Here is a 22,863-nt window from a genome sequence, read left to right on the forward strand (position 1 = left end):
TGGATTTAAATGGTCATTTCTATTTATTTCTGTGCTTCTGCTTGTGAAGCTCTTTCTCTGAGGCCCTGTTCCTGCTGCCACAGTGACCTTTGTGTTTGCAGCGGGACCTTTAGAAATCAAAGGGGCCCTTCATGAGCATCTGCCCATCTGGAAATGATTGCAGCGCTGGGTGGGTGAAGGGCAGATTGGGAGCCTTTTGACTGTGAGTGGCAGAGTCTGAAGTCACCCAGGTCCACATGCCTGTGAAAGACAATCCGGAGTAGCCCGCATTACATCCTCAGGGGCCAGAACACATCCAGCATGCCTTACAACAGACGTGTAACAGTGCACTTTGAGAGCCTCAGCAATCATGTAAATGTCGTTTGATTTACAGCAACCACATGGTTGGAGGATTCTGTGTGCGTTTGTGCAGGCAGGAGTGCCGGGTTTTGTTGCTGCCCTCCCATCTCCTTTCCAACTGCGGTTTGTAGGTAGTTGTGCATTCCAAGGGGAAAAAGAAAAAGGCAAATCAATTGCAGGAGAGCCCCGAAAGTGCCAGGAGAAGATGTCGCTCTCCATCCCCTGGAACCCAGCTGCCCGGAGGGAGCGGGATGTGGGAGAGGGACGCTGCTTGGGACAGCGCTGCCTGTCCCGGCCCCTCGGCGGGCGCTCCCGCCCTTATTCCGCGGCCCGGCGCTGGCCCTTTAACGGCGGGGCGGTGCGCTGCCTCCGTGGGGCCGGTCCCCAGGCCCGGGGAAGGAAGTGACGGGCGGGGGGCGAGGGAAGAGCCCGCCGAGGGCTTGAATGAAAAGGGGGAGCGGGCGGTGCGCCGAGCCTCCCCAGCCGGGCCGGGGGCGCGGCCGGGCGCCTCCGCTCGCTGCCGCTCCGCGCCTGCCCCCCGCCCCATGCCGGCCCTGCCCTGAACCCGCGGCGGCCGGCCCCGGCTCCGCACCCCGACGGGGCGGGCGCGGGGCGATGCGCGGCCCCCGGCGCCGGCTGCCGGCGCTGCCCGCGCTGCTCTGGCTGGCGCTGGCCCCGCTGCCCGGCGCGCCCGGCCCCGCGGCGCGGGCAGAGCTGCGGGTGCGGGTGCGGCTGCCCGGCGGGCAGGTGACGGAGGAGAGCCTGCAGGCCGATAGCGGCTCCGACTGCATCAGCCTGGAGCTGCGCACGGCCGACGGCGCCCTCGTCACCCTCACCGCCGACTTCAGACAGGTAGGGATCGGGCTCGGGCTCCTGCCCGACATCGCGTCCCAGCGCCGGGCAGCTCCCGCCGCCTGCGCCCGCCCCGCGGGAGCGGCAGCCCCAGCGAGCGCGGTGGGATGCCGGGGGAGTTCCCAGGGATGCTCTGGAACCCGCGCCCCTCTCCTGGTCCCTCGACCACGAGGAGAGTAGCGGTGGGAAAGCCCGCAATGTGTTTTGCGCGTCCCGTGTCCCACGGTGATTCCCGGCTGAGCTGCAGATCAAAGATTGCAGCATGAGAACTCTGGCCCTTTACACCTTACGGGTCGGCAGATGGGCTTAGCGAGAGGATTGGGTCGGAAATCCAGTGTATGTGTTTTGTGGGATTCTTTGGAGCATGCCAGGCTTGGCTGGCTGCAGCAAACGTTCTATTGCCCAGGGAAGAGCTTTTTGCTGCTGCATGGATGGCACGGCTGTCGGAGTGGCACGGCAGTGTTATCTTGTTACAACGCTCCATTCGGGTTGTTTGCTCAGGTGGACTTCAGTTTGTGGCAGGAGAAAGCTAAAAACTATGGGATAGGAAGGTGTTGTGTCCCAGCTTGTTGTGAACCTTGGAGCCTTCTGCCAGGGATTGTTCTGGTGCCTGTTCCCCTTTTTGCTGTGCTCTTTGGTCCCTGTGTCCTTTCAAGCCTTTCAAATGGTCTTCTTCCATCTGGAGGATGCAGGATCAAGCCTACGTCTTTGAGACGCTAGCAGAAGCCATGGTGATTTTGGATGTGATGGTATGCACGGTGTACTCCAGCACACATGCGAGGAAGCAGTCCCATTTAAAAAACAAAACAAAACAAAAACCCAACAACTAAGAAGCCACAGCATGCCAGGGAAGTTGAGGGAGGGCTCTTAAGCCTGCAGTTTGCAAACTTGCATACCAACAGTGTTTTCCTGGCCAAGGGAAATTCAACCTCATTACAGAACTTGTAGGTAGGCCCTTTGAGAACCTAGAATGTGACCTGGGGACTTCAGAGTCCCGAGCTGTTGACTGTTCCAGTATTTTTCACTCTCAGCTCTTCCTGAGGGGAGCTTGCTCTCAAATATCATTTACAAAACCAACCGAGTGTTATGTTAGGTTTTTTTCTCACGCTTTTCCTTATGATAGTTGAGCTGCTTTTGGGGGCAGGTTCTCTGAAGGTGTCTTCAGTTTTTTAAATCCCTAGCTCCGTGCATCCCCTTAGCTCCTGCTCCTGGAAGGCTTTGTATGCATCAGGCTTGCAGAAGTCCATTCCCAACGTTCAGTTTTACAGCAGCTGGGTACTGGCTCTCTGTTTTATGGCTTTGCTGGAAAAATAGCTGAAGAGAGCTGAGGAGATGAATTTGCAGTACAGTAAGTAATGATGTGAGCAGGCAGCTGCCTGGCCAGGCTTCCCCTTCTGCCCCGTTCTGGCTGCGCGCAGGCATTTCCCCGTTCTGCTCTGGTGCTCATCCCTCTAACATTGCACAACTTCTCTCTAGAGAGGAGGTCTCGAGGCTCTCAGCCTTGCTGAAAGCAGCTGGGGTTGTTGATCTGGCTCTCCCAAGCTAGACTGTGTGCTCATGCGTAGCCAGAGTGCTGGGGTTTTGCACAAATGATTTTTCCACTTCTCTGGCTTAAACTGCAGGGGGTTAGTCCAAAGGTGGGTTTTTTCTTTCCTAATGAGGAGTTGCTGCTAGACCAGGGGCTGGAGAAGAAAGGATTTGTAATGAGACCATGGTTCGTTTCTGTGGGTGCTGGGTGGGACCAGAGCAGTGGTTGGGTCTTCTGCAGCGGTGGGATTTCATTTGTCTTCAGCCCCTGCCTCCCCTCCAGAGCTGAACCTGAAGGAGTCGTGTCCTCAGAGTACACCAGCTCTGTTCTCCTCATTCTCTAGCGCAGTACAAACTGCTCACTGGGAGTTCAGACTGGGGCTCGACGTTTCCTGGGCAGGGCGGTAGTGAAGACCATTTCTTGTCATTTGAAAGAATGTGTTGAAAACACTTATTCTTTTCATGTTCAGTATTGTCAGGCACAAAATGTATTGCAAAGAAGAGTGAGGGTGGACAACAACCCTAAATGTCGTGTCTAATTTGAATAGCATGATCTTGTCAATTGTTGGAACAGTGGCCTGAGAACAATGTGGGTGGGTTTATTCCAAGGTCAGCACAAAGATACAGAAAAGCTTCTTTTTGCTGGAAAAGTTGTGTTGGAAACACAAGAGAGAAAGCCTGAGTAATGGTATTTTAACGCTTGCGCTGCTAGTCCTTTTATTTTTCTTGTTAATAAAACTGGTGTTACGTTTTAGTCTGGGATGGTGTTTTGAGAATTTGGTCCATTGTGTTAGGTCCTAAATGACCGGGTGATAAAGGAAAGTATCTGTCCAGAATTTATATCCGTGTAATTTAAAAGCACTCTCTTTGTAGAGATACCAAAAATATACAAGAAGTGTCATTTAGCATCCTTGAAATGGGCTTGTTAATACATAGTGGTGTTTGTTACCCTGAGCTGGAGTGAGGTACCAAAAAATGCTCCTTCTTGACCTCAAGCGCGGTCGGTGGCCGCTGTGCCGCGGAGGCCGCTGTACCGCGGTGGCCGCTATACCGCAATGGCAGCTGTACCGCGATGGCCACTGTACCGCGGTGGCCACTGGCCGAGCACAGGCTGGCCTGCCTGACAGCCAGAGCTGCCCTTTGCTGGCTCTGTGGCTTTGGGGAAATCACTTGTTACATAGGATCCAGTTTCAAAAGCTCTCCTGACAGTTACCTTCAGGCATCCCTCAGGCTGTGGGTGCTGAAGTGAGGATGCTTAACAAAAGGGTGTTTTCCAGGCATCTCAGAGCATCGCAGGGGTTGCTGGCTGCTCAGTGCTTCTAAGAATCAGGGTCAAACCTTATCGCTCCTAAAAACGTGGAGTTTTTCCCCCCCTGTCCCAGCACATCCTCTATTCACCTTTATAGATAAGTGAGTATAGGCGGTGATGCGCCAAACTGTCTTCATTTTAGCCGTTTCCAGTAGGAGAGGGGTTAAAAAACATAACCCTTCTCCCATCAGGCTAACTTAGCTGGCTGGACCCCCAGTGTGGGTATAATAACACATTCTCTGTGTTGTACAAGCACAATGGTTTTCTGGCCAGCTGTAGCTGTTCCCCTGGGGCAGCGCGAACTGTGCTCTGACCGCAGCAAAGGCTGCTGACGGGGTAAGGGATTGGGCCCAGTGTTACCAGTGCCCCGGGCAGCAATGTCCCCTTTGCATGTACCCCCACTCTGAGCATGCATGCGACAGCAAAGACAGAAGTGGGTCCCACAGCAGTGCTGATGTCCTTGGGGGAGAGAAATTTGGCAGGAAAGCTGAATGGGCTGCGGGGAGGAAGGCATTGAAGTAATTTATTTCCCTGGGAACTGGTTTGCTTCGCTCAATGTGAAGCCGAGATGCTGGGCTCAGATCTAGACCACACAGCCTTGTAAGTCTCTGCTGGATAAACCCTAGCAAAGGAGGTTGGATTGTTCTTGCAGCCCAGATGACAGTCCTTGGAGGAGCTCGCTGAGGACGGTGCAAGGAGGGAAGAGGTTCAGTGTTTTCCATGCTCCTCCTGCAAGGCTGTTTCTTTTCTAGAGGTCCCTTTGGCAGGTACAGCCAACCTGGGCTGTTGGATGCTCAGTGCCCTGATACCTTTTCTGCCTTTAGGAAAGAGGAGCTGCCCTCCCCTTGCTGTGAAAGCCATGGCTGCAGAACTTGTTTTCTGTGGCACCAAGGGTTTGTCTTCCAAATTTAAACAATAGCAGTAACTGTACGCGACACACAAGTGCAGGTCAGGGCCAAGGATTCTCAACGCCCCCATGATGAGTTCATCCGGAGAGTCCCTGCATTGCAAAGTTGATGTTCTGCTGGGACTTGTTCCCTGCTGGGAAATTTTGTGGAAACCCAGAAATAAAGGTGCTGCCGTTTGTTGCCTTGGCCGGGTACCCCCCTTGGCACTGGTTCACCCCACTGCTGCTGGTGGGAAAGAGGTGAGGTGGCTGGGGGGGGAAAGGCTCCCTCTGGGTAGGAAAAACTTGAGAGACTTTTCCGTGCGAGAAGCATGATGTATTTTTGATGTGACAAGCTTCAGTTCTTGCTCCACCTGGGGTTGTGTAGCCAGGGCAGAGAAGCTGGGGAAAACCAGATGAGGCTTTGAGAAGTGAAGCGGCGCTGGAAAAAAGAGGAGGGAGACTTCTTGATCAGGAGAGAACGGTCACTGCGGGCCACGTGTCTCCCAGAAAACGGGCCAGCGTAGTTTTAGCCTTCCGCGCTCTCAAATGCACAGTAAGGGTTGCTTTGGCTTTGCTTGGAGCCAGGTAGAGGTGGGGTTTCTCCTTCAGAACAACGCGTGCCATAGGAGCTGGCTCCTTGAGCAAAACAGCCTGATTAAAGCTGTTTGTTGGCTCGCTGGCTGTTCCAGTGCTGGCCAACCTGGACCATTCTTGTCTTTCCCGGCGTGCCTCTCTTGATATCAACAAAAGTGCTGTAAATCTTGTATGTATCAGCTAGGAGAAGGAAAGAAGGTTAGGTGTCTGAAGGCTAATTCTTAAATAGGCAGATCAGAAGGATTAATCAGTTGCTCAGCATGCTCTCATTTTACAAAAATTGCCTTCAACCTGGGAAGTACTGCACTGGTTTTAATCTCCTGCCTGGAGAGGTTTTCGGCCCGAATGTAAAACATGGCCATCCCCGTTTGCTTTTGGTTGGGCTGAGTGCTGATTGTTCACAGTGAATACAAATTAAATCCACGGCTGAGGAATATGCGAGGGTTGGCTACTCATTTTAGCCTCCTTGTCCTTGGGCAGCGTGGGAGCTCACAGCAGAACAGCACAGCTGGAGGGCAGCTGGACTAAATGTAGATGAGAACGTGGGTCGTTCCACTGGTGCCAGTGTCTCGGTGGGAATTCTCCTCATTAAAACTGCCAAAAAATGAAGATTCCATAGTAATTTTGTAAGCATTTTTGGTACCTCTGTCTTCCCAAACCTCCATCGTGTCCTACTGTTACGGTGAGTTGTCAGTCAACAAATGCACCCAGCAAAATCCTTTCTCCTGTCTTGGGGAGGAAAACACATCCCAGATTGCAGCTGTTTTTTCAACTGTCCAGATGTACACTGAATTGCGTACCCTTTTCTGGACATGGAAGAGAAGGCAGAGAATAAATAGCGGGCTGGATGAGCTGGTCTGAAATAAAACTCAGTGCGGACACTGCTTAGAGTTTGCAGAAAGAGAAAGGCTCCCTCCTTGGGACAGAAAGCGGTTTGGAAGAGGCTGAACTTATGAGCCGTACAACAGGAATAGCTGAAGAGGAGAGAGATGCTCTTAGCAGCTTGGCATAGCTCCTGCTTGCTGGTCCCTAGCCACAAATGTCTGTCCAGTTCTCTATGGAGGAGCGATGGCAACGTGTGGGTGCCAAAAGGCAGTAATTGCTCTTCATGCTGTTCTGATCCATCTGCTTGGCCCATGTAGTGGCGTGGTCTGACACCAAGGCAGGGGACAGCAGGCTCCCACCGAGTATACAAACGCCCCTGAAGCCAGAAGCCAGATGAATTGGTATCTGCACAGAAATCAGTGTTGATTTATGCCAGAACAGGATATAGGGAGGTTTTGTAATTGAACGAGGTATTTTGTGAGTCTACATGAAAGTAACTAACCAGTTTCCAAGCTAGTTTTGGACGTGGACTGTTGGACAATCCATGTTAGAAGCTTCTATGTGCCAAAGCTCTAAAATGCCAAAATTATTGACCCAGGCAGAAAAGGAGGTCAGCTGCAGCTGGTCATAATGGGTTCCTTCTGCCTTTAACAATTTGACTTTCATTTCTGTTCTACGTGCTGTTGGGTTCAGAAATGAATAATTTGTTCTCCAGGATACCAGTTCCTCAGAAGCAAGTGAGGAAAGGCAGCAGAGGCGCTTTGGGACTGCGTGCCCTCAGCAATGCATGGAGGTGATGGCTAAGTGACATTGTTTGTCGCTCCTCGGAGGCCGTTGTTTGTGGGATCTGACTTGGCAGCAGTTTGTCCTTGCCACAGTAGGGATGCAAAACCCCTTACTTCTTTACAGACACCAGTTATTATGCTGCAGGCTTTTGGGTGGGATTGAACCTGGGACTGCACCCCTGTGCTCAGGTAGCAGAAGTATGAGACCTTTGGCTTTGTTCTTTTGGCTGCAGCCTTTCTCTTTGACCCCAAGTGCTTGGTTCACCCCGCCGGTGGCAAAGATTTGTGACTCTCTATTTGTTTATCTCTTCGTCAGGAGGTGAAGATCTTCCGTGCCTTAATCTTAGGGGAGCTGGAGAGGGGCCAGAGCCAGTTCCAAGCGCTCTGCTTCGTCACTCGGCTTCACCGCAATGAGATCATCCCCAGCGAGTCTATGGCAAAGCTGCGGCAGGTAAGGGACCCTGCATCTGGCTTCAGCGCCAGCTCCATCCTCTGTACATCCAGGGGCTTTTAGAGCTTGGATACTGTTCCCAGGCAGCTGCATGATGGTTCAGCTATTAGACCCACCCTGTTGCTTGAGGGACTTGGTATTAAACTAAGTTCATCAGTAATATTGATTGTGGTCTACTAATATATTAGGAGGCATGATTTAGCTCAATGTAATCTGTATCGAAGGGTAGGTAGATGACTAGAGTAGCCACTATGAAAGTCCCTGCCCCATATTACCCATTCAAGTACCGATTTGGGACCATCCATCATGACAAAGCATTGAGAAACGATCACAGGCAAATGAGAGCAGTGATAAACTATTATCAGTTTCATCATCAACAAGTTTTTTAAGTGCCTTCCATCCGGATAGGATGCGGGTGTATTTACAGAGGAGCATCCATGTGTACGTCATCTTATGTTGGCACGAAATCATGACGTGCACTAAGGGATGATTTGTTACAACTAGAATTTGGGTTTTCATGACTTCATCCTCTGCAGAAAAATCCCAGGACAGTGCGGCAGGCTGAGGAGGTGCGGGGCCTGGAGCATCTCAGCATGGACGTAGCTGTCAACTTCAGCAAGGGGGCCCAGCTGAGCTCTCACATCCACAACGTCTGTGCAGAAGCCAAAGAAGCAATTTACACCCGGGAAGAAGATGTCAAATTTTGGTTGGAAAAAGGTAAGTTTCCTTCAGTTTCATTAGAACTGCTTTTGTCAGCAAGTTGCACTGTGCTGTGATCTCCCCTGCAAAGTTTCTGGTGATCAGCACAGCTCATTTTGGCTTTTCCTTCACTGTGTTTACAGTGGATAAGGCATGTGTATCGCTTGCTTGCACTTGGCGCTAGTCTATTTATTAGCATATCTGACTTCTTTTGGTGGTGCTCTCCTAGTCGACCTAATCGAGCAGGTATTTTCAAGGCAGCCTGTCACCTGGTCCACCACCCTAAATAAATATGTTCTTTACATGCTTTGTGTGCCTTTTAGCTTGCTTTTCCCAGGGCCCTTTCTTCTCCCGTGGTTTCTGTTCAGACTCGTGTCCAAACAGCCCCTGGAAATGCACTCTGTTTAACCTCATTCTCCTTGGTTGTCCTGGACACTGTGCATGGAGAGCGATGCTTGCCCTGGTGACTCTGTCCTTTGGCCAGTGCCCCGAGCAGTGTCTGTGCTTTCTCCCGCAGGGGTGGATGGCTCCATGTTCGAGGTCTTGCCGCAGACATCTGATCTCCCTGACCTGCAGCGCTGCAAGCTGTGTGCGGACCGCTGGAAACCCTGCATCTGCAGCTACTCGCTGAGCATCGAGTGGTACCCGTGCATGCTGAAGTACTGCAAGAGCCGCGATGCTGCGGGCAAGGTTTCTTCTTACAAATGCGGCATCCGCAGCTGCCAGAAGGGCTACACCTTTGATTACTATGTGCCACAGAAGCAGCTATGTCTCTGGGATGAGGAGACCTAGCTTAGCCAGGCCAGGCCTTTCAAGGGGCGGCTCATCTGCCTCTTGCCACCATTTACGATGCTAAGGGCCTCCTGGAGCCAGCTGCTCCAAAGAAGGAACACAGTTCACAGCGGTGCCTTGTACCAGGAGAGCTCTGTGTGTGCCTTCCCTTCTGGCCCTCTGTGACTCCTCCCCACCTGCCGCTGCCTCATCCCGTGACAAGCGGGCTCAGCTCGCTGTGCTGATGCTCTCCTGCCAGCTGCCGGGACACCCGGCTTCCTGGAAGAAGCAGGTTTTGGAGGTGGAACACCGTGAGAAGTGTGTTTTGCCCTGGTCTGGAGTTAGTAGATGTGAAGGGGGGCAGCTCTGATCATTTATCAGCCTTGAGCATCCTGAATGAGTGGTCAAGGCAGGGAGAGAAATGGTCTTGATGACCTGGCTTGTCAAACATCTCTGCCACCGAAGCAGCCCTTTCGCTGACTTGACCTCCTGGTGACACAACAGCGTTTCCCAATGGGGAAACAGCTGATTTATGGGACCACATACCCTGAACAAGGAAGGTACGAAGCTTTCCCAAAGCAAGAGCCTGCCTATAGCTTTTTCTAGAGTCCAGCTGGGTGTTACATCCTCCCTGTGGCTAGAAAGTATAATGGGGGGATACATCCCAGCAATTACTTTTGCCCCTAAAGGGCTGGTAATTAGGGCTCTGATTAATCCCCATTTAGACTAGTGAAGGACCAACTTTTTGTGTTGGTCCTATAGCGCTCACACTAAGAAAGAAACATCTAGAGACTTGTGACTACCATCATAACACTGTGGTTGCAAAGAGGGAGGCTGATCCCAGGTGGGTTTGCGCTGTTGTTTTGAAGAAGACAACATTCTACATCTACGTCCGGTTTTATGTTCTACTCTGCCAGCTATTCACAAGAAGCTCTTAGATAATTGTACTGCCTTGCTGTGCCTTGGTTTCCCCATATGTAAAACAGGGATGACACTGAAGCTGACCGTGGCCTCGGTACGTACTTGGAGGGCACCAGGCAAAAAGCACTGCAGGAGTGTTACCTGGTCCCTGTGTCCTCTTCCACTCCATCAGAACAAGAGGGAGCGGAGAGAGGCTGTTGGGGGTCATTGTGGATCCCTGTACCTCCTGGTGAAAAGCCTTCACAATGTGCCTTTTTGCCTAAAATATTGGAATTTTTGACAAAAATATTTGGTCACAATTATTTTTGTATTGATCACTTAAGCGTGGGGAGAAGGGAAAGGTATTTTAATATTGCAACATGAAGTAAAACACACTTGAAATGATTTTTTTAAAACCAATTATTTATCATTTGTAAGGTAAAATAAACTGATTTTTATAAAGCATCCCTGGCCTAAGAGATTCTTTGTGCATCGTCGTCGGTGTGTGATCCAGTCATTTGCGTTCTTGGAGTTGCTACTTTATGGGTACGTCTCAAGCCTGTGCCTGGGACATTGAAGACCTGTGGATGGGGAGGATGGTCCTGCTGTTCGGCATGGCAGAGTGGCTCTGCCTCTCAGCCCCGCAGAACAGAGGCAGCTTTGACTCGTCTCAGCAGCTGTGGAAGCTTGGAGCCTGAGCTCTGGTGAGGACCAGCAGCAGGTCCTGGGGCCAGGCAGCCTGGTGCCTGCTCTTCTCTCCAAGTGAAGGTTGGGTTCCCATGGGGGCTGCGATGTAGATGTGGCTGGAGGCTTGTCTGAGTCCAGCAGCCGTAATGGAGCATTTTTTGTCTATTCCCCCGCAGCTATAGCTGAAAGGAGATAGGGCAGCAGTGGTTTTGTCCAGCTCAGGTCTAGCTCTTAGATTGGTGGCTGCTTGAGGGAGAAATGTGGAGTACTGATTCCCCCTAGTGTGGTGAATGCAGAGATGGGACAAGAATTTCTACAACTTCTGCCCTTCTCTGCTTGAGCCTCTAAGACAACTTAGCCCCCTACCGTGATTTCTGGGCAGGCTGAAAATGCTTCTTCTCACTTATATGGGCAGAATTTACAGGGGTCTGTTGTCTGCTGCCTCGGCTCCTGCTGCAGCAGGACAGTGTGGGACTTTGTCCCTGTTGCTGGAGTTAAATCCAGCGGAGAGGTGAGGTGGGCTGTGAGCAGCGAAGGGAGGCTTGCGGGCTGGCTGTGTGTCTTGGTGCTGGGAGCCCTGCGTGACCCATTCCCACTGTTATCTCCTGGACAGGGCTGCTGGGGAGGGGACACGAGTTCGCTCTGGGAGCATCGGTTCACATCCTGGCGAACTTGGGTGTGCTTGTTCTGTAGAAGCGAGGCTCTGGTGTACCTGTATCATAGCGACATCTCAGCCCTTCCCTGGTTATTCGGCTGCACTGAGCTGAGGCATTCCCAGGCCGCCCTGGGAAAGCAGCATGGTGCACAGCAGTACCAGGCCATCTCCTTGGATCTGTGGCGTGCTGGAGGAGCCTTTTATGAGCTGGTCAGAGGGAGTTTTTTAGCTCTCTGCATGCAGCAGGGCCAGTGCTGTGTTGTGGGAACTCTGAGAGCAGCTCGACTTGATAGGCTTTTCTGGCTCTGTGTGTGCTCCAGTGGAGCTGTGTTTCGAGGGGAAGCGAGCGAGCAGGGCATGTCCCTTGGGTGAGCTGCAGCCCGCTGCGCCCTCAACGTGTGCGCCACCTGCCTGCCCTGGGGGCACCGGGGGCTCGAAGGGGTCCCCAGGGGCACCGGGAGTTTCTGGAGCAGCTGCCCCGAGGTCGGGGGCCGTGCCCAGGGCAGCCCGCGGTCCGGCGGTGCAGGTTTCCCGGCTTCCACAAGTGGGTGCTGGCGGAGCGCGGCTCTGCGCGGCGGAGCCGGGGGCGCAGCCGGGCTGCGGGGAGCGTGTGGTCCGTGCCCCGCATTCTGTAACGGCGCTGCACCTTCGTCCCGCCGCCTCGCCAGCCTTGCCAGGACAGAACTGCTCTGCAGGGCATTTGCCTTTCCGAAGAAAAATCCTTCTTCTTGATGCACTTCAACAACACCCTCAAAAAGCGGCTGTTGCAGGTGGAGACATGAGACCTGTCTGGCACAGAGAGGAGGTGCAGTCGGCCAGGAGCACCACTAAAAATCCCTGCTGCTAGGTAAAAGCAGTGGGGAATTTTGTAACATCTTCCTGCAGTTCATTCTTGCGAGGCTCGTCCAAAGGCCATACTCCATAAATCAAGTGCTATCTGCGGAGCTTATCTTCCTCCGAGAGGGGAATAAACACTGGCAGCAGAAGTGGAGGAACACACACGTACCGCGAGGATGAAAGCAGATGGATCATCCAGTGATGGCCATAGGAAAATAAAAAAGAGCGGCATATCTGCTAGCATCTAGGAGTGATCACCTCGGGAGGGAGTTAAAGCAAATCTGCCTTTTCCTGGAGAAGGGAAAGGAGTGATGATGCTGTCTCTGGGTAGCGCCGGTGTTTCAGGTAGCCTTAATGAGCAGGGTACATTCTCTCTCGCCTGCATGGCACAGGGCTGACGCCGAGGGTACCAGGAGAGGGCACTGCGGCTACCTGGGACTCCTGTGCGGCCGCAGGTACCACCGGAAAGGACCTGCCTCCCTGAGGCTCCGGGACCGGCTGCGCCGCTCCAGAGCAAGGGAAAAGCACCAGGAAGCAGGGAGAAAAGATCGGTGTCAACTGAAACTCCCGATGGGTGTACAAAAGGTGCTCTGATGTTGGGAAAAGGAGACCTTTCGTGGTCCACGTTTCCAGGGCTTTTCTCCTCTGCCCCGGCGGCTGTTCAAGCTGGCTAGAAGCCACCAGCAAATCCACGTTTGACGCAGTGGAGATACCTGATCGTGTCAGTCTTCGAGATGGGGAAAACCCAGACGTGGGGGTCATGCTGCAAACACTAGAGAACAGACCAGCAGCTGCCCAGGAACGCCCCAAGGATCAGGACCTGAATGGCTGAGGCTCCGCCACAGGCTTGGGACCGAGTCCAGCCCCTGCAGCAGCTCAGGAAAAGCTGCCTGCGCAAACCACCCCGTGTCACCTTTCTGCTTCCTGGAGCAGTGTTAAACGCATCCCGTAGAAATCTCCCCTTGCGCCCTGTCCTGCAAACGTTAGTCTGACCTGGGAACTTCCCCTCCTCCCTGCTTTCCCCTTTCCATCTCTCCCCACACTTTCCTCCTCTTTTTCCTCGTTAGAGTTTCGTTTAACACCTCAATCCCTTTCCTCCCAGCGTGTTGCCCTCTCCTGAGGATGTCCTCTCTGACCACGCAAGCCAAGGGCAGGCGCTCCAGCCCCATGATGTCGGACTGGGTTGGAGGTGAGGTTCAGAGAGCCTGCCCGCCCGCCCACCCATCTCTTCAGAGAAACCTGTCTTTCCAGGGAGGGAGAGCAGTATGTGGGAAAGCTGAGAGCCCTGGAACGTGAATTAGCCAGGGAGAGATGAATGTGTGATAGCTTGTACCTGGCAGCTACCAATTGAGCTTGTTAACACTTTCAGGAGGGGTTCGAGCAGAGCTGGAGTTCAGGCATTAAATGCCATCCTGCTATCCTGGCCTGTAGGTCATCAAGGTAGCGCATGGCAGGGACAGAGAGCAACTGCAGTGCCACCAGGGCGACGGTTGGTCCCCTTCACAGCTCAGAGCGTAAGCTGAGGATCTGGCAGCTTCCTACCAAACAAGTCAACATTAGGGGATTTTTTTCCCTGGCTTCCCTGGAAGTCAGTTAATACTGCAGCTTTAAACAACGTGGAGGAGAAGGAAGAGGCTGCCTACCACTTCTTTCCTCTTCTTGGGAGACTGACATACCACATAGAGCACAAGTCAGGAAAGAGGAGTGTCCATGTGCTGATCTTAGCCCTGTCTTGTGTTTTTAGCCAAGTCAGGTTACTGTTCTGCTCTCAACTTTCCCTTTTGTGCTTGTTGTTTCATAGGGCATCATTCAGTTTCAGCCCAGACCTTGGGGATGCAACCACGCAGGTTGCTCTCATGGCTCACTCTGGGCAGACCCCAGGGTTTACCGGAGTGGCCAGAACTAGAGAGGCTGTTCCCGGAGTTCAGATGTCTTCCCTTCTGCGTGCTGGTGGCTGCTGCCCAGCTTAGCTCGATGCCTTGGCCTCTCTCACCCATGTATCGCAAGGGGCAGAGCCAAAAGCCTATCCGCAAGGGGACAGCTCAGACCTGGGGCTGGTGGGTTAGCCCCCACAAAGCCCCCTGCTTGCAGCCGAGCAGGCAGGTGCTGTGGGGTGTATCTGTGCAGCTGAAGGCGGGCAAACCGCCTTCCTTCCTCCCTCCTTCCCACCCCACCCCACGCCCTGGTAGCGCTGCAGGGACTCATCCATTCCCGAGTTACTAATATGCAAATGGGTGCTTTTGCATGGGCTGGGCGCCAGGCTGCGGGGTGTCAGGGCACCCGAGGGAGCCGGAGGTGGGGCGAGGCGTGGCGCGGCGCCGCATGCTCACCTGGCCCTGCATGGCAACAGGCAATGGAGCTCTAGGTCCCTTCGGGAGCGGACCCACGCCCGGTTTGAGAGGCAGCGGGTGGCAGAGGAGGGAGGGCAAACTGGCAGCCCCTGGCAACCTGGGGCTGACGGCAGGAGGCTGGGCGCACCGCGGATTTCCCTCCACCAGCAGGATGGTGAACCTGGAGTCTGTGCACGCAGGTAAAGAGCACTTGAGGAAGGATCGGGCTGGAGCTCACCACGTAGCTGAAACCGTGGACTTGGGCAGGAAACGGGGCTGCTCTGATTCTTGTGACCTTTCCTCCCTCTTTTCCCTCCTCTTTTCTCCTGCTGGAGTTGGCTATCACAGGCAGTGCCTGGTTAAGCGCCCACATTCCTCCCTGGGGACGGATGCTGTCCTGATCCTATTTAGGGGGCTGCCAAGCCATGCCCACAATGTGGGCGCACTGGTCACGCTGCCAGCCCTAATGTGGGTCAGGTACCATAGTACAGAGCTCTTTGGGTGCCTGGAAAACGGGCATTTAGTGCACGACCTGTGGGTCCAGTCATTGAGATAAAGCTGGGAGGAGCGAGAGCAGATAAATTCACGGAGGGATGCGGCGAGGGTGGAGGGGAGTCTGTGTGAGACTGAGGGCGAGATGGAACATGGGTCGGAAGGAGAAAAGTTAATGATGAAGAGGGAACAGGAGGGAGAAATGAATGAGGAGGGAGCTGTAGGAGGCTGGGTTGAGTGAGGAATGAATGAATAGGGACACTCAGAAAGAGTTGCAGGGGGTCTGACCCAGAGGTACAGCTTAGGCAGTCTCACATCTTCTCTGAGCAGACCTCCCCTCTGCAATTAGCTGGGGAACAAGAGCAATCACTGCCAAACCCCTTGGACCTGTGCTGAGCGCCGGCTCACCTCAACAGTGTGAGTTCAGCTTCTGCCCTCAGCTCAAGTGTCCATGATCGAGGGGATGGATGGTGTCCCTGGGCACGCTGGAGCTGAGGGTGACACTGGGGTAGGAGCAGAGTGACAGCACTAGTGAAGGCCAGATCCTGACAGCCCCTTCTGTGTCAGGGGCAGGCAGCGGAGAGTCGAGGGTACGGGAGTGAGCTGTGTCTGATGCTTTGTGCAGCAGGAGATGATGCATGTTGTCCCCAGGTTTGGAAGGGAGGCAGCAGATACATCCATCAGTGTGTCCCAGTCTTATTCCCTTCGCATGCCTATGTGCAAGCTGCAGTAAAACTCAGGGTTTCAACAGTCCTGCTGTGCAGGGGAGACCCGGGTGTCTGTGCCCGGTGCTCGCAGCCCCTCTCATGCAGGCTGGCAGGGCAAGGCGGATGCTGCAGCGATGCCATCACCTAACACAGCGCCAGCCTGCAGCAGGCAGCAGAGGTGGCCCAAGCTGCTGCTCCACAGCTGCATTGCAACCTCCCCATGGCTCTGGTTTGCCAGCAGGCCCACCGTGGCCAGTCAGCGCCCCACCGAGCAGCCGGGCTCCCCGTGCCAGCTCCGGGAGGGCAGCTGGGCAGCTCCTGGTGCTGCGCGGCTGGCGGCGACGAGAGGCTGCAGGAGGCTCGTGGTCTTGGCTCAGCATGTCAGCCTGACTAGTCTGAGCACCTGCGATGGGTGTGCTTGTGTGTGGTGTCTCTTGGGGACGCATCCCCCGCAGGCTGCTATCCACCCATCTGCTTTGCTTGTGGGCGACTCTTTCTTCATGAGAAGATTCCCAAAATCGATACTGTGCCCTCTGTCAAAGCCAGTGGCATCAGTCCCAGGGTGGATTTGGCCAGGAGCTGCACAGAGCTGGGTGTGCGCTGAGCTTCCGTTCTCCTAAATCATCCCACCCTGTCGTCTGTCAGAAGGGAATAAGCTTTAATCAGTCTTTTTGCAAGGAGGGAATCTAGCTTGGGCCCAACCGCTTTCTTATGCCGGAGCTCTAGGCTGGTGGAAGGGTGTTTCTTCACCCGTCACTCGGTGTGTTCAGTCTGGGGTCCCTGAGCCTCGCAGGGAGCTGCTTGCAGACATGTGCTCTGTTTCCATCCCGGCCATGCAGGGAAGACACAGCATGCAAGGTGAAGGTGAGCTGCCTGGGCTCTGCATCCCCTCGTCCCCTCGTCCCTGCAGCAGCACGTTCCCTGGCGTGTACCACCACCTCCCCCCCAGGCACGTGGATGCTTCACCTTCACGGAGCTTCCAGAGGGGCTTGGGCACCTAAAGCACAGATAACTCAATAGACTGCAGGTTATGGCCTCAGCCAAGCTGAGTTCCCCACCACCACTGGCTTTCATTTCTCCTTTTAAATTCATCAGGCTGGTTTACCCTAGTGCCAATGTCTGAACACTTACTAGGAATAAGGCCTTGGGAAAACTTTATTTGCTGACACCATTTGTTTCAGCAAAAATATAGATGCAGATATATCCCCAGAGAAGTGTCTGCACTGGCATAGTTTCTTTGGTCTGGGTGAACAAACCAGACTACCCCTACTCCCGGTATGTTTGCTAGCTGAGGTATAGCAACACATTTTTAATATGGCCCAGGCCACTGTGGCGGCTCCTAATAGGTCTGTGGTTGGAGTTAAGCAGTCCTACGTTGCATTATTTTTCCCAGAGATTTTTTTACTAGCCTGCTTATTCTGTGTATATTGCCAAGCTGGCAAAGCTGTATGGAATGAGCCTCCATTTAGTCGGACTCAAAGTCTCACAGCCTGTCCTGGCTTGAGATATTATCTCCAGATGGAGGGGGCTCAAATCCAGATGCACGACTCTGTGCTGGTTTATAGTGCAAGACTCTTGGGTACCAATAAAAAGCTGTTGGTTGCCTTTATCTTGGCTACACTTATACTAGAATGTAATTCCTCTGCCTGTTTGCTCCTAGTTTTAAGTATCCCTTGGAGGCTGACGGGTGCTGCACTGCTGTCCATGGGTACACAAAACTGGGCAGCCCCAACCCACTCAGATCAGTAGGCTTTGATCAAAAGGCTTATCTTGTTTTTTTCCTTTTTCCCCCCAGAAGATATTTAAACTTCAATAAATTGTGTACATTTCTGATGGGAATGTATTCATTCATCTTCATGAAAATAAACTTCTGCTGTATGCATGAAAAAATCACAGGGTAGGTTGTTATCTCCTGAGCCCAGGAGGAGGGAATCTAATTGATGGATGGCATGTGATATGTAATTAAGTTGCCGTGGCGATTCCTCCTTTCCTCCCCACCCACCCCAGGTTATAAGTGACAGAGGGGCTGTGGGCTCGTTCCTACCAGAGAGCTTCTCATGGTGCGCTGGTGCATGTTCCCTCTTCAGCTCTGTCTGCACTGCTCTGTCTCTTGCTCTTTGCCCATAAGGGCCTCTTTGGTCTCGGGGATTAGCTAATTTTCTTTCACTAACGTGCATTCATTTGTTATTTGTGTGCTCACAATGAAACCTGCGTTACTTTTTCTTTTTGCAGACTTTCTCACTAAAGCGATCATCGAACTTCCACATAGTTTATGGTTGTTTCTTACTTTGTTTTATGAGAACTAGGGTTTTTTCTTTTTAAGATACTTTTTGGCAGCAAGCAAAACTTTGTGCTTTGTAGCTTGCCTAAGTTAGGGTCCCTTGGCAGTATTACAAGACATGAAGATGTTTATAGCTGATGATAATTACTCTTCCTGCAGCAGAAGTGCTTAGAAGCCCCACTAAATGTTCATGTCTTAATTGCAGTGGGTTTATTTGAAGGGAAAAAAAATCCCACAACCCGTTTCTCCTTTTCCCCTTCTCTCCTTAATACAATTTAAAGAAAGGAAGTCTCTGAAGTACGTGGATGTTTATGCGCGCTCTCTCTGGTATAGAATCTCGTCACTCTTTTCTTCCTTTATTCATCTGCTGAAGAAAAGGTTTCAAAATTTAACCTAAACTAAGCTATTCCATTTTGGCTAAAAAGCAGGTGATTTGCAATTTGCACTCTGGAAGCTTGAATAGGGGAGAAGAAAACCCGACCAAACAAAAAGGCCTGCCTGCTATAGTGTGAGTAACAGAGGGGAATACGTATGAAAACCTATAGGGTCCTTCCCACTGTTTTGGCCGTGTGTTTGGAAGTAATAGAAGGTGTATATATAGGAAAGAGGAAAAGGTTTGCATGATGCCTTTGAGAAGGCTTCCACCTGCCTTTTCTACCCCAGCAAAACCACAGCAAACACTGGCCAAGCTTCCACACTGTTGTTATTACCCGATGCAAATCGGATGGCTTCTTTGGCCAGGACTGGCTGCAGGAAGCACATGCAAATCACTTGGTTCTTTATTTAATATCTATATATTTATACAGATATATATAGCTCCCCCCCCTCCCCAATTAGACTGGAAAGAGTTAAAATTCCCATGCAAAAGGTAAAAAGCATGAGGAGGTGTCCATCTGAATTTGAATAGAAATTCTTCCTTCTTTCACTGGTGTGTACTTTGTCTCTTCTAAGGAGGGGATGAGCAATTCGGTGTAAAGTTGACCATTCCCACCTTTACTTTCAGCTGTCCCTGAAGGAGAACGTGGCCCCGGGTGTGGTGGAAGCCATCACTTCAAGGGTAAATGACAGATTTATTGGCATTAATAAAGATGGGGGGGAATATGCAGGAGCTTGATGGCAAAGCTCTCCTCTTGCTCATGGCTTGGGAAGAGGAGCATGGCGGCTTCTTCGCGGTTTGTGAGGAGTGTGAGAGAGCACAGGGAAGAGTTTGCAAATAGGGATCGTATGTATTGAGAGCAATAATGAGTTTGCAAGGGTGCGAGAGGGGAAGAGAGACTTCACTTCCCTCTCTGAGAGCATCCTGCTCTGTGCCTGCAGCTCTGAGGCTGGTGCTCCCCGCCTGTGCTTTGTACAGCACCAAGCGCTGGCCCGGCCGAGCCACCTCAAGGGACAAGGGCAGGATGCAGAAGAGGAGGGGAAAGCTGGGAGGGGTCCCCAGCTGCCCACCGCAGGTGTGATGGAGGACAGTGTCAAACGGAGAGCCACACCAGCGGCTTTGGGAAAGGGGAGCGGTGAGAGAGGTGACAACACAGCAAACTGGGGAGGGGGAAAGGAATGAAGGGGATGCAAAGAGCAACAGGAGGGAAAGTGCATCCTCGGAGCTGATGAATATTCTAGTGACTGTATGTTGAGGAATCAGAAATTTGAAAGTCTGATGGTTTATTATAATTACACATTCATTTGTGCTGTTTAGTGGAAGCCACATGTGCCTGTTGCCTGGGACTGTGACCTGTTATTAAAATCAGTTGTGCCTCGTTTTCCAGAGACCAAGATGAGCGGTGATGCGGCAGATTCCACAGATACTCGGCACGAACCTGACCAGGTGGAACCAGGTAAGGAGAGTCCAGGATGTGAGGAGCGGGCGAGGGGGCCCAAGGAGGGAAAGGAAAGGAAAGAAAAGGGGGGCATGGGTGCTCCAAGTTTCTATCTGTGCTTTTCTTGACTCCTGTTGCTGCTATGTTGTGCTCAGCCAACCAGCCTGGGAGTTGATCAAGAATGTGCCCTGGGCAAGGATTGTATTTGTACCTTGGTCAGCGTGCAAGATCCTTCTGTAACAGCAGCGAATCAGTGCGTGTCTCAGTAACGTCCTCTGCGGTTTTAGCATAGAAATACACTTACGTGTTGCCAGAGGAATAATGCCATTGAAATAGTCTTGGTCTGCTCAGTTTCACACGAGCAGCTCTTGTTTTTTTCAGGGCTCGTATCAGGAGCGTTTCATTAGACAAAACTACCAGGGGACTAAGCCTTTTGTGTCCATGTGTGTAGAAAAATGGGAGGGACTTCAGGAATAATCAAATCCAGCTAGGTGGTGCCAGCAAAAATTCATTGCTCTTCATCCTGAAGCATCATTGAGTTTCTCATTTCCAAGACACCCACCTGACGGCTGCTCAGACTCTCGCTGCTCATGGCTAGAAGCTCCAGTTTTCCTTGAATGCGGAAAGCTGAAGAACAGGGTGATTCTTTGAAGATGATAGCGCTGGTGTTGGCACTGGTTTCTGCCGGGTTACCAACCAACAAGGCGCGATATACACCAGGACAATCAGCTTGATGTTTCCTGGCATCACTTCTGACTGCCACAGGCCTTTGAATGCAAGTCCTCGAGTCTGTAATTTCACAAAAGCTCACGGTCAGGTTACTTTTTAGGCAAATAAACAGCAATAAGAAATATTTTTAGCACCCACTATGTGTAACAAATTAACATTATTAGAAACTGTGAGGCTGATCTACAGACTTAGAAATAAACACCTTCTAAAAGCAAAACTGGTAGAGACAATGTAGAAGAATCATTACTCTTTGAGTGATGAAGAGCCCTAAGCTTGGGAAGGAGGGAGGTTTGACAGCAGATTAAAACTACCCTTTCATTTACACTTTACACTAAGGACCAGAAATCCGCCATGCTCTTAGCTGTTAGGATGGGCTATTTGACATAACCCAAGGTAGAGATAAAATCTGGTTCTTTTCCTGCCCGTGAACTCCGATTGACTTCAGTGAGGTCAACCGGTCAGTGTCTGCTCAGGCCTTTCAGATGACCCCAAGTTGGTTTTTGACAAGTGTTCCCAAGCTCCCTAGCCACAAACATGTCCCCAAGCTCTTTCAAAAAGCCCCAGTAGCTGTTGCAGGGCCTTAAACTGGGAACCAGCATCTCCTGAAATGTTTCTGCATCTTGGTGCACAGACCTAGTTGAATCAAGATTAGAGGAGGCTGTGCTGAGAGTCGCTATTGGCAGTCACTGGTGTTAAATAGGCGAGAAGCTGGCACTGCTCTTGACTGGATAAAATATGTTTTTCAGCTTAAGCTTCCTAGCCAGCCATCAGTGTCAGCAGTAGCACCTCCTTCTAGTGATAATTGAGAAAAGAAAGCAGAGAAGTGAAGTCAATTTGTTTTAAAATAACCAAAACGTTTGCAGCAGCATTAGCTCTGGTCTAGGAGCCTTCAAATCAAGCAGGGAAATCAGAACGAGTAAATCTCCTTCATTTGCAAGAGAGTGACACTTCCCCGCGGATTGGTGCAAGGAACCTGTTTGAACTGTTCTTTTTTCTCTAATGTGGTCCCCGTGACTGGTGGTTCTGTTCAGGATCTTCCGAAATCACCAGATTTAGCTGCAATCAGAGCTGAGCCCATGGAGGGTCCACCTTGGTGCTCCACCGAAAACCTCTACGGAGCTCTGCCTTTGTTCTGTTTCTTTTCCTCTTTCCGACCATCCTGTTTATAAACAACGAAGCTCTTTGTACCGAACTTCCCTGGAAGTTTTTACTTTCCCTTGTACACATCATTAGAGGAATATTTACTGCAACACCCCATAGCTTAGTGTTTTGTTTACCAGCTTCATGTGGGAACATCTGTTTTCCAGTGACTCATTAATTGAAGACCCATTTCCTAATGAACTGGACCAATTCACGCGGCTCTCCAGGAATCTTGTTACCCCCCAAAGGAGAAGACAGTTACCAAACTAACAATATTATAGCTCATAAGGAACGAAAATACTTCGAAGTGCAGATTTAGCAAGGCCTTTCATCACCAAAAGGTGCAGACTAGATCCAAGAAGAATTTAAGAAGAGAAAAAAAAGTACTGGAGAGAGTTGGGTGCCAAAATGCTTTTGTAAAGCAAGCCCTTGATCTACAACTGATGCCTAAAGATCTGATGGGAAGTGTCAGTAGCAGAAGCATAATCTCACCCTTTCATATCTCTGCCAATTCTAGGCTTAGAGGGGGAAAAAAGGGTAATTTGGGGCACTGTTTTACTTTGAAAGTGTTTAAAATTATTAGGGGGGGGGGGGTATTTTTTGAGAAAATTTCCTAAATTGTTTATTTTTCATAGGAGATTAGGAAAGCGGAGCTTTTTTCCCCCCATTTTTCATCCACACCAATTTAATAGAAAATGCTTCGAAGCTTTTATTAAGATGCTCTCCAAAACCCCACGTTTGTCTGATTCCATCCCCTCCGTGCCTACTGCTTGGAGGTATTTTGCCATTTTACACAAAATAGATGGATTTTTTAAAAAAAAGCAAAAACCAACCCAAAATCGCACCCCTCCCCAAGCACGGGGTCGCCCCTCCCGTCCCAGGGTCCCCTTTCCCCTTTCCTGGGCGATGCCAGCGCGGTTTGACCCTCGTGTGCGGAGGCTGTGTCTGGGCTCGCAGGCAGTCCCGCTGACTCCATGGGGGGTAATGACAAGCATGAGTTTTATGCTTGGCCGTAAGCTCTTTTCATCTCTTTAAACTGATGAAAGCCATGCCAGCAAGTTCTGGGTTGATTTTTTTTATGGGAACTGTGGGGGCTTGGCACTGCAGAGTGTCGCCCCTGGTCTTCAAGCCGAGAGGCAGAGATCTCCCCCTTCTTGTGGTTTATCTAAGCCCTCTGTATCTGATGCAACAAAATGCTGAGGTGGGACTTGCCTCTGTCTGTCTGTTTGTTTGTGTCAGACACTTGTTCC

General features: G+C 51.6%; 2 protein-coding genes across 2 annotated transcripts in view; both read left to right on the forward strand.

The window, feature by feature from the left end:
• Window positions 1–954: 954 nt before the first annotated feature.
• On the forward strand, window positions 955–9,062 carry OAF (out at first homolog; the record flags this gene model as incomplete). The annotated part of the gene is made up of 4 exons (XM_080357901.1): window positions 955–1,191; window positions 7,437–7,571; window positions 8,108–8,288; window positions 8,788–9,062. The coding sequence occupies 4 exons, from the start codon at window positions 955–957 to the stop codon at window positions 9,060–9,062; spliced, it is 828 nt and encodes a 275-aa protein (XP_080214027.1).
• Window positions 9,063–14,442: 5,380 nt separating this feature from the next.
• POU2F3 (POU class 2 homeobox 3) overlaps window positions 14,443–22,863 on the forward strand; it is a gene marked incomplete at both ends in the record, with an annotated part of 38,344 nt that continues 29,923 nt past the window's right edge. The window contains 3 exons of the mRNA XM_080357917.1: window positions 14,443–14,650; window positions 18,934–18,987; window positions 19,694–19,762. Coding sequence (XP_080214043.1) covers window positions 14,443–14,650; window positions 18,934–18,987; window positions 19,694–19,762 — 331 coding nt within the window. The remainder of the gene's footprint in view (window positions 14,651–18,933; window positions 18,988–19,693; window positions 19,763–22,863) is intronic.

Source organism: Nesoenas mayeri, assembly GCF_963082525.1.
Source record: "Nesoenas mayeri genome assembly, chromosome: 22".
NCBI classification, from domain to species: Eukaryota; Metazoa; Chordata; class Aves; order Columbiformes; family Columbidae; genus Nesoenas; species Nesoenas mayeri.